This window comes from Sorex araneus, chromosome 2 (genome assembly GCF_027595985.1).
Source record: "Sorex araneus isolate mSorAra2 chromosome 2, mSorAra2.pri, whole genome shotgun sequence".
Classification (NCBI taxonomy): Eukaryota; Metazoa; Chordata; class Mammalia; order Eulipotyphla; family Soricidae; genus Sorex; species Sorex araneus.
Window position 1 is genome coordinate 273,443,977 of NC_073303.1, and position 11,126 is coordinate 273,455,102.

The 11,126-nt window shown below is 52.1% G+C and overlaps 1 protein-coding gene across 2 annotated transcripts; it reads right to left on the bottom strand.

The window, feature by feature from the left end:
* Positions 1-936: 936 nt before the first annotated feature.
* On the bottom strand, positions 937-6,488 carry PFN2 (profilin 2). Of its 2 annotated transcripts, none has more exons than XM_055129550.1 (3): positions 6,254-6,488; positions 4,340-4,532; positions 937-2,254 (listed from the first exon to the last, which is right to left on the bottom strand). In XM_055129550.1, the coding sequence occupies exons 1-3, from the start codon at positions 6,383-6,385 to the stop codon at positions 2,157-2,159; spliced, it is 423 nt and encodes a 140-aa protein (XP_054985525.1). In that variant the 5' UTR covers positions 6,386-6,488; the 3' UTR covers positions 937-2,156. The 2 variants fall into 2 exon arrangements, with proteins under 2 accessions (XP_054985525.1, XP_054985524.1); XM_055129549.1 differs by having other exon boundaries at positions 937-2,581; positions 6,254-6,482.
* Positions 6,489-11,126: the final 4,638 nt, after the last annotated feature.

Below are 11,126 nucleotides of genomic sequence, written 5' to 3' on the forward strand. Positions count from 1 at the left end.
TTTATAAATACTTTGGGCAAAGTGCCAAAGTAGTGGGGCATACCTTTCTACCGATTTTTTTTTTACATCTAGGATGAACAGATTCAGGATTAATGCCATTTGCAGAGAAAAAAACATCACTATGCACAGTGTATTATAGAGTAAGGCAGAGATTTCCTACTAAACCAGCTGATTATCACTGCCCTAAAGTGGTCTCGCAAAGGTCACCAAAAAGGTCGCCTTTAAAACAATTCTGACAAACCAGGCCATCATTCCTAAAGAGACTTCCGGGTTTCTGGAACCTGCTTTGGTGGGGTGGAAGGAACCCCAGGGCCTAAGCATCACCACCAACCCCATACGATCCATTCAGCTGCATCCACCTACGGTGAGCACTTGAGGTTCAGTTCATGAGTTTCATGACCTCTAGGGTTAAAATCAATCAATGCCTATTGCCGGGCATTGAACCCAGGGCCTTGGACATACTGAGCCACATTCCGAGCCGAAGTCGGACCCACCGTGATACAGCCACAGTGAGGATGTCACTGCAAAGCCAAACCTTCTGTCATCACCAGGCTCTTCCTGCACGACGGTCCCTGCTGGATGGCGGCCACACAGCCTCCAAGTGGGGGGCATAGTTCCACCCTGAAGATGCACCCGCAGAAGCCCTTCCAGCAGCCACACTTCCCCTCTGCAGACCAGCAAGGAGAGCACTAATTTATAGCGGATAAAGCCTGAAAATGAGTCTGACACGAGATCAAAGCCCATGAAAAGGAAATCCCCAGGCCCTCATTTTCATGAAAATATCTATACTCTATGGAATGGAGCGGGCCATCAGCTATCTAAGACACCTAAGATACTGGCAAGTGTTGTGGTGGACTTTGGCCTATACCCACAGTGTCAAAGAAAAGCCACACAATGTAAGCCAATCATTCACATAAACAACAGGAGCCTAGAATATTTGGTTGGAATAAATTTATTTCATCTGTCTGTAAACAAGGTGTTTAATAGTTATGGCATTTTTTTAAATGCATATTAAATCAGATGAGTTAGACTGTATCCCAGATGTAACAAAGTGCAGGGAAAGAATGGACAAATCAGCAACAAGATTTGTTTTTAAATCTGTACATTATCCACAAGGCCCAAACAATAGAAGCAAATACTAGGATGTCCCTAAAGTAGTGCCATTTGACAGAAACCTTGAGTAGGTCAGTTAAAATCCATCTCACAATAGCAACAGTTCATTTCAACAATAGTATGGCACCGAATACATATGGAGAAAATATCACAAGACAGCCAAGTCCACAATAATGCAACTTCATATAAAAAACTCAAGCTGCAAATAAAATTGGTCCTATGAAGAACAAACTGGACACACTCCAGATGGTTATGTTGGGATACCTAATGTCCATAATGGCAGCCTTGTACAACTGGACTAGAGAACAGAGCTGGTGTGCAAAGGAAAGGACAGGAACCAATAGTCAGCGAGGCGACGATGGAGTGGCCCCTGGGCTTCGACTGTCGGGGGAGGAAGTGCCTTTCGCCTTGTTGTGCGGTTGCACTCTGCGTGTCCCGGACACGGGGCAAGACTGCCAGTGCAACGACAATCCCAGAAGCAAACTACCGCCCTTCTCAATAGCTCAACGCAAGGGAAACGCATCAGTGAAATAAACGAGGCACTGCATGAAGAAGATGGAAGCCAACACAACACCTCATGTGCCGAGGGAGGGCGGGAGGAGAGGAGGGAAGGAGAGATGCATGCACTGTTTCCTCCCGACCATGCGCTACCAAAGGAAGACTACGGGAGCTAAGGAATGCTCAAAGTGCTGAAAAGACACGGATCAAATCAGAGATTGTACAACCGGCACCTTGCTTAAGATTAACTTATTTTAGTAATCAATATCCCATTAATTGCTAAGACAAAGTGATGCCCAACTTGGCATGCCCCCTCCCCCCAAATTTCAAGGTATCATGCAAATCATTATTGTGCTGCAATTATGTTGCCAGATAAAGGTTGGTTACATACAGTGATTAACATACAAATGATCCATTGGGCAAACAGGAGTGGCGACATTAGAAAACAGGTAAAGAAAGATGAACTACCAGCTAGCTCTGGTAGCACTGTGACCAGAATTGGGGCGGTGATGAAGACAGTTGCTAGGTAGCTGGGGAGAGGCTGCTTACACATCAGACCTCCTCAGGTATAAAGCGAGTTCATATGCTTTCTTGTTAAGTGTGCCTCCGTGGACACCTTCCTTTCCCATGACTATAACCAATGCTGGAGTACACAGGGAAACAAAACAAAAGCGAACAGAATTATTTAAAGGGGGAGGGGGGCAGAAAGAAAGACACCTTTCCCCACCGACAGAGGGGTACAAAGGAGACACAGGTTCATACCCCATCACCCTGCATTGCTAATAAAATTTCCAGAATTAAGACTCAAGCTTACAGCTAGGAAAGTTTAAGAGCAATTGTTTTCCCCTAATACTTAACAGTCTGCCTAGCAGCTAGAACCCAGAGTCTCTCAAGTATTTTGCCATTGAGTATGCCTTCTTATTCAATCCGCCTCCATGGACCCCTTCTTTTCCCATTACAAAGACCAAGACTGAAAGAGAAAGAAGAAAAGTGTTTCAAAAGAAGGGTTAATCAAGAAAGTCACATAAGTTTTAGCAGGCAGACCCCGATTAATACGTTAACATTAAGTTAGTTTTCTGTGAACTGTCGAGCACTGAAGTCAACCAAATCTCCAAAAAGAATTTCCCAGGTAGTTAACATCTATCACCGAATCATGGGGATCCAGTTAATGCAGCTTCAGCAGTCTATCACGTAAACTACCCTGACACCCAGGCGGGTGGGCTGGGGGTAGATGGGTTTGGGAATCATGTAGCTTCTTCTCTAGAACAAAATACTTCCGGTGGTATAATACGCTCAGGTTTATTCCCAATATATAGAGCTTTAAAAATTTTTGGTATTTATAATTTTCCCCAAATTGAGCATGCTTGATTAGGTACAAATCACTGTCTTACCAATTTGAGTTGTAAAATATTTATTACTTTCAGAAGAAAACCAGTACCAGATTTTAAATAGCACTTTCAGTGCCATTCAGCGAAGGACACGTTATTTAAGATCTGTGTTTACTGATACACTCACTGTACTGGGTTTGCTTCTGAATTTAAAACCCTGAAAGATTTACTGTTTCTTCACTGGGGCATTTCAAAGGTCTACCAGGCAAATACCTACATTGGCAAATTTCTAGTCTCTGCCGCTAGATGTCAGCACTGCAGCAGGGAACCAAGAGCTCATTCTAGTTTGATGTCACAGTTGATGCTTTTTTACCATAATTATGTGCATTCAGTTACCTGAGACCCCTATGTACTATTTTTCATAGTCTACCAATTTTCTATGAGAAAGTTCCCTCCCACACCCTGAGAGTAACCTCTAGGACAGTCACAAGCAGTTAGGTAGGGCCACAGCCAAAAACTACAGTCAAAAGTAGCTCTGGGTTTTTTAACTTGCCAGATCCGCTCTCAAGTTAACGTGCCAAGTCTGCTAAATGAGGCAATGGCGTCCTCTGATACCTACATAGGTTAACATGATTTAAACCTGAAAACTGGGGTCAGAATGATAGTATAGCGGGTAGGGTGCTTGCTGCCAACCCCAGTTTGATCCCTGGCACCCCATATGGTACCCAGATCCCTGCCAGGAGTGCTCCCTGAGCACCACCGAGTGTGCTCCAAAAACCAAATAAATCTGAAAATCAATTACATGTACTAATGAACAGAGTTTGGAACGTTTCCTTAGAAAAAGCAAGATTTTAGTAGAGTAAAAATTTCTGCACTGTTGATAACAAGGAAAACACCAAAAATTCTGGACCAAGTAAATAAAATCTAAACTCTAAACTGATGTCTTTTGCAAACAGACCAACTGACAACTGACTCCATAATCTTCCCTGGCAATGTCTCTAAATAGGAAAATGATCCAGTGTTAATTTTCCTGTTGTTGAGCAGAGACAGCAAAATTCCAGCATGAAAGAGACCCAAATGTCAAGAGACTCCAAGGGACTCCAGTAACTCAACAATCTGGACCATTTTATAATCCGGACACATTACCACAAGGTTGATCGGTCACTGGGCAGGTCAAGCAGGCCAAGAGGCAAGTTTTGAGCTCGAATTTACTAATTTGGAAAACCAGGGGACAGGGACCCTCTAGCTCCAAGTGCAGTCGCATCTCCTGACTGGAAAGCCTTCCTTTCAGTGCTGGGCAGTTCACCAAAACCACCTTAATAGCCATTATGGACTAACTCTCTTACGCAAACGGTCAAAGGAACTGTTTCAGAAGGTGCTGGCGGCGGCACCCTGCTTACCTCTGCCAGCTCTGCCGACGGCCACGTTGTATGTGGGCTCCCCACCTTGGCTCTTTGTCCGGATGTCCATTGTGCAGTCTCCGTCCACGTAGAGGCTATCTCTGATCACCGAGCACTTCTTGGCGCCAAGAGTCAAACCATTGGTAAAGAAGCCTTCCCGGTCTTTTCCTACGATCATGTCTATTTCTACCGGCTGCTTGACAACAAAGTAAAAGGAAAGGGGGGGAGAAAACCACAAAGAAGTCGCAGTTAATTGCTTTCGGGCTCAGGGAGGGGGCCTGGGCGCCAGGACCTCTCCAGCTCACTAAGGTCAGACCGACCGAGCGTCCGCCGCGGCCACAGCGTCCCTGGTCCTACCGGGGCGAGTCGGGCTGGACCCACAGCACCCGGGCAGCCTCTGGACACAGTCCCTGGGAACAGTCGGGCGTGGACGCCGCCCCAGCCGCAACCCGGGTTATTTATAAACAGTCCCGAGTCAGGCGCTGCCCGGGCGCAAGGGGATGTGGAGACGCACCTCGGAACTGTGCCGGGCACCCGAGGTCAAGTGACATGCGGGTCTCCTTGGCCCGGCCCGCAAACCCGGGCGCGGCGCCCCCCGCTGCTGCCTCTCCGGGGGGCGCCCGGGCGGCCCCCCACGCAACGGCCCCCCGCGTGCCCACGGCCCCGCGCCTCTCTCCAGGCTCCCCCTCTCTGCCCGCCTGCCCGCCCGCCTCTCCCCACCCCCGCCCGGCGCCCGGGCCTGGCGATGCGGTACTGCGGCAGGCCCAGGGGCCCGGCCCGCGCAGAGGGGCGGGGGCGGGGGGCCTAGGGCCCCCCGAGGTGCGCGCCCGCGCGGGCGAGGAGAAAGCATGCGTCGGCACATCCCCTGCATGAGGCAGGCAGGCGTCGCCCCCATCAGAACTGCAGAGTCATAGCAGGCCCCAGCCTCTCCCCTGCACACTCCCGCAATCTGCCCGGCCAGCAGCGGGAACTCGCACACAAAGGCCGGCGTGGGGGGGGGGGGAGAGCGGGGCGCCGCGCCGCTTCCCCGGGAGGACCGTGGGGGGTGCGGGAGGAATCCCGGGCGCGCAGGCCGGCGGAGGCCCCGATTCCCGGCGTTGCTGGGGGTGCGGGGGGGCGGACGCGTGGGGGGCTCCGGGACGGTGCGGGAGGGGGGCCTGGCCCGGCGCTCTCCGGGACGCGCAGACTGTGCCAAGGGCCCGGCCGTGCAGAAAGCACCGAGCGAACAATACCGCGGCTCCGTCGGGCCCGCGCCGGCCCCTCCCCCGCTCCCCGCCCCCCCCCCCCGGGCTCCATGTGGACCCGCAGCCGGGGCCGGGGGGCCGGGGCACCGGGCCGCCCGGCCGAGCGCGGCGCTGGGAAACCCGCGTCGGCGCCTAGGCGGCGGGGGGGGGGGGGGCCGCGGCGTGTCCCCCCCAACCCGACCACACACACACTCACACACACATACACGCACGCACACCCCCGCACCGCCGCCGGGCCGGCCGCCGGGAGCCCTCCGCGCGCGGGGTTGCGTAATTGGGGATAACGGGGGATCGATGAGCCTTCCAGGGGCGCAGCGGAGCAATCAATGGCAGTTCGCCATCTTGGAGAATTTTTTTTTTTAAAAAAGAAAAAAAAAGAGGAAAAACGGATGAGCCCCCATCCCCCTCCTCCGCCTCGCACCCCCCGCCCCCCGGAGCCGGGACTGAGGCCGAGCGGGCCCCGGGCCCGGGCAGGACCCAGCCCGCCCGCACACCCGCGCCAAGTTGCGGCGGGCCCCGCACGGGCCGAGCGGGGGGCTCCGGGGAAGCGCCCCCCGCAGAAGGGACCCGCGCGGCCCCCGGCCCCAGCCCCGCGGGCCGCGCCGCCCGCCCCTCCGCGCCCCTCCGCGCCCGCCGCGCCCGCCGGTCCGCCCGCCCGGCCCGGGCTCACCGTGATGCTCTGGAAGACGCCCCCGGCCGTGGCGGCCCACACGTATTTGGCGTCGCAGTAGCCGACAATGGCGGCCTCCTGGCAGCAGCCATCGCACATCAGGTTGTCCACGTAGCTCTGCCACCCGGCCATCTTCGAGCCCTTCGCACTGCAGCGGGGACGCGAGCAGCAGAGGCGCGGCGGCGGCGGCGGCGGCGGGAGCGGGCGGCGGCGGCGGCGGCGGCGGCGCGGGGGGAGGCGGGGCGGGGGCGGGGAGGAGGCGGCTCTGCGCAGGCACCGACCGCCCCCCGAGCCGGCGAGCTGCGGCGGGACGACGCGGGCCCCGGCGTGACGGGCCCGCCCGCCCGCGCCCGCGGGGCGGCCTCGGCGCGGCGGGAGCTGCGGGGCGGCGGCGGCGGCGGCGGCGGCGGGAGTCGCTGGGCGGGCGCGGCCACCCCCCGGGCTGCTCTGCGCGGGCACGCGGCGGCCGTGTGTGCGCGCGCGCGTGCGTGCGATCCCTCCGCGCGGCGCGCCGCCTCGCCCCCGAGGGTCCCGGCGCGGGCACGGGGCGGGGGCGCGGAGGGATACGGCGCCGCGGCGCTCGAGCGGGAGGCGGCGGGGGGGGCGCGCGGCGGGGGGCGGGCGCGGCCCTCGGACCCCGGGCCGGCCGCGAGGGAGGGCGTCTCCCCGCGCGAGTGCGCGCGCGCTCGCGCTCGGCGGGCGCCCGGGCGGCGGGGACGCCTCGGAGTCCCCGCGGTGGCGCCGCGCCTCTCCCGAGCGTCCCCGCGCGGGCCGCGGTGTCGGGTGGCGGCGTTGCCCTGGCGACGGGATGCGCGGCGCGCGCGGCGCTTTGTGGGCGGCGGCGGCCTCGGTCCGGGCGGGGGCTCTGCCCAACGTGCAACCGCTGCTTGCATTTATTTATTTATTTGTTTGTTTGTTCATTCATTCATTCATTCATTCACTCATTCACTTGCGGGGGACCCCGGGGAGGGTCCAGTCCCAGAAAGGCGGGAGCGGGGGGCGCTCGCCGGGGGCCTTCCCGGCGGCCCGGAGGTCGTTGACCGGCCGGAGCGGCCGGAGAGACGTGCGGGAAGGGCTCGTGGCCTGCACGCGCGAGCCGCGGCGGTTCCCCGCCCTCGACGGCCGGCGTGAGCGCGGAGTCCGAGGGACCCGGCCCTGCGGTCTGCAGTGGCCTCCCTGGGGGCGCCGCCCCCGAGACCCCCGGCCCCCAGGACTTCAGCTTTTACAGGGAAGGGGAGTAGCAGCGCTTGCCGGTCAGAAGGAAGAGGAGAGCGGGCGCGGTGCAGCCTTTGGGGACTCGGGCTTCCAACTGGTCCGTTCCCGCAGGTCGCGGGGATGACAGGAGCATCCCTGGGGCGTGGCCCGGGGAGGAAGCCGGGCGCGTTGCTAAGTGATCTAATTGGTTCTGAAGTTTCACGCTGTTTTCCGCTGTTTGTTTTGCAATGAACTGGGGCTGCAAGGAGAGAGAGGACCATTGTGAGGGGAACCTCCTCAAGTCGGGAACCCAGCAGATTGAGAACAATTTATTTTACTTGATTTTTTGTTTCCTGCTCTGATGCTACAGGATGATACCTAGATGTTGTACCAGTGGGTGCCGGCAATGTTTGTATTTTGCATATGTGCCTCCCACTTTAGTTACATTTACTCATCGTTTACTGCCCTGGTGTGTGTGTGTGTGTGTGTGATGGTTGTTGATTGTTTTGATCTTACCATTTTAACAATTTACCATCTTTAATGATAGTGATAGTTTAGCAGATTACAGGAATCCAGTTGAGTTGTGAGGCTTCATTAAACTGTATACTTGGGGTTTGTGTTCTTTATGTGTTAAGGTATTTAACCCTAACGTTTAAATTTAACTTTAACTAAATTTAAATTTAACTTTTAACTAAATTTAAATTTAAAGAGTAAATAAAGGCAATGAGAGAAAAGAAGTAATACAATAAAGGCATTTCAAGTGTATTGAGGGGCAGGAGAGTTAGTGCAGCCAGTAGGCAAGTACAGTTTGCCCCGCAGCCTGTAGACCTATGTTCAATCCCTGGTACCACATATGGTCCCCCAAGGCTGCTTGGCATGACCCCTGAGTGAAGAGGCAGGAATAAGCCCTGAGCACCACTGGGAGTCATCCGCAAAACAAACAAAGTGTTAATTTTCATCTTGATTATTTATCTGAAAACTTAAAGATTTCATTTCTATACTTTCTTCCTATAGCAGAGTTGAAAGTAAATGCATTCCATTCTTTGTTTTATTTGGGGGCGGGGTAAAGGATGGTTTTTGGCTCCAAAAAGCAAGGAAGAAGCCCTAAGCACTGCTTGGTGTGTATCCCCCCACAACCCAAAAAAAAGAAGAAAAAAAAAGAAATTGCCGTTTGTGTCTTCTCCTTTCCCCCGGGAGACTGATCTTTAGTTGCAGTGTCTGGGCAGAAGCAGAGAAAATTGGTACGTCTGGGCAGGAGCATGTGGCTCAGCAAAGCTGGGTTTGGTCTGGTGTGAGGAAAAGCAAAAGTAAGGTAGTTGGATTGTAATAGATAACTCTTAATATGGAGCTGTTCACAATCTGCAATTTCTTTTTTTTCATTTGGTATATATTATTATGCATTGTTTCCAAGACTGCTTTATTTCTATTTAGGAAAACTGTGGAAAACCCTATTTTTGGGGTCCTTTTTTTGTTTGTTTTATTTTGGGCCACACTCAGCTGTGGTCAGGGATCACTCGTGGTGGCCTGGGTTACTGTATATGGGGTGCTGGAGATTGAACCCGGGTCTGCTGTGTGCATGCAAGGTAAGTGCCGTGCTCACAATACTATTGCTCCAGCCCCAAAACCAGACTGCAAAAAATGTATTAGATTAGCAGTACCTGACCATTTAAGTTTATAAATAAATCACTAGACATTTTGGCAAAAAAAAAACTAAGCTAGGTTGGAACTGTAAAATGTAGTTTCATAAATGGTGCTGATGACAACAAAGGTTCCACAAGCCATAATTAACGGGACCCACTTTGGCCCTCCATTATGTGACATCTTTACTTCCATGTTTTATTTTGAGCACAACATTTTATTTTTTAACTTTAAATTTTTTAATGAACCACTGTGAGGTATAGTTACGGACTTACAAACTTTTGTGCTTACGTTTCAGTCATATAATGATCGAATACCCATCCCTCCATCCCTCCACCAGTGCCCATTCTCCACCACCAATGTTCCCAGTATCCCTCCCACCACCCCCATTTCATCCCCACCCCCTTCTGTGGCAGGCACATTCCCTTTTATTCCCTCTCTCCTTTAGGGTGTTGTCGTTTGCAATACAGGTATTAAGTGGCCATCATGTTCGGTCTACTTTCAGCCCGCATCTCCCATCCTGAGCGGGCCCTCCTAGCACCCTTTTCTTGGTGGTCCCTTCTCTATCTGAGCTGCCTTTTCCCACAGCATGTAAGGCCGGCTTCCAAGCTGTGGAGCAATCCTCCTGGTCCTTATCTCTACTATCCTTGGGTGTTAATTTTCCATTCTGTTGCTTTATATTCCACAAATGAGTGCAGTCCTTCTATGTCTGTCCCTCTCTCTCTGACTCATTTCACTTAGCTTGATACTCTACACTTATATGCAAATTACATGACTTCATCTTTTCTAACAGCTGCATAGTATTCCATTGTGTAGATGTACCAAAGTTTCTTTAACCAGTCATCTGTTCTCGGGCACTCAGGTTTTTTCCAGATCCTGGCTATTGTAAACAGTGCTGCAATTAACATACAAGTGCAGATGTCATTTCTACTATACTTTTTTGCATCTCCAGGATATATTCCCAGAAATGGTATTGCTGGTTCAAATGGGAGCTCAATTTCTAATTTTTTGAGAAACATCCATGCTGTTTTCCAAAAGGGCTGAACCAATCAGCATTCCCACCAGCAGTAAAGGAGAGTCCCTTTCTCCCCACATCCATGCCAACACCAGTTCCTTTTATTCTTTTGGATGTGTGCCAGTCTCTGTGGTGTGAGATGATATCTCATTGTTGTTTTGATCTGCATTTCCTTGATGAATAGTGATGAGGAGCATTTTTTCATGTGACTTTTGGCCATTTGGATATCTTCTTTGAGAAAGTTTCTGTTCATTTCATTGCCCCATTTTCTGATGGGGTTGGATGTTTTCTTCTTGTAGAGTTCAACCAGTGCCTTGTATATCCTTGATATCAACTCCTTATCAGATGGGTATTGGGTGAATATCGTTTCCTATTCTGTAGATTGTCTTTGCATTCTGGTCACTGTTTCTTTTGAGGTACAGAAGCTTCTTAGTTTCAGATAGTCCCATTTGTTTATCTCTGTTTCCACTTGCTTGGTCAGTGGTGTGTCATCTTTGAAGATAACTTTAGCTTCAGTGTCGTGGAGGGTTTTGCCGACCTTATCTTCAATGTACCTTCTGGATTCTGATCTGATGTTGACGTCTTTAATTCATTTTGATCTGACTTTTTTTTTGCATGATGTTAGATAGAGGTCTGAGCCCATTTTTTTTGCATGTAGCTGTCCAGTTTTGCCAGCACCATTTGTTAAAGAGGCTTTCTTTGTTCCGTTTCACATTTCTTGCACTCTTATCAAAGATTAGATGATCATATATTTGAGGATGTGTGTAAGGATTTTCAACCCTGTTCCATTGATCTGCAGCTCTGCCTTTTTTCCATTACAATGCTGTTTTAATTATTACTGCTTTGTAGTAGAGTTTGAGGTTGGGGAAGGTGATGCCTCCCATCTTCTTTTCCCCAAGAATTGCTTTAGCTGTTCATATTTGCAGCACCAAATATGTTCACTTGGGGGTTTGTTGTTCCACAAGAAGTTCAGAAGTGTTTGATCCATTTCTTTGAAGAATTTCATGAGTATCCTTATAGGGATCT

Coding starts and splice junctions, on each gene's coding strand:
- PFN2 (XM_055129550.1), bottom strand. CDS start 6,385: ATGGCCGGGTGGCAGAGCTACGTGGACAACCTGATGTGCGATGGCTGC. Junction 4,533..6,253: donor GCGTCTTCCAGAGCATCACG/GTGAGCCCGGGC, acceptor GTTGTCAAGCAG/CCGGTAGAAATAGACATGAT. Junction 2,255..4,339: donor CGTCGGCAGAGCTGGCAGAG/GTAAGCAGGGTG, acceptor TGTGTACTCCAG/CATTGGTTATAGTCATGGGA.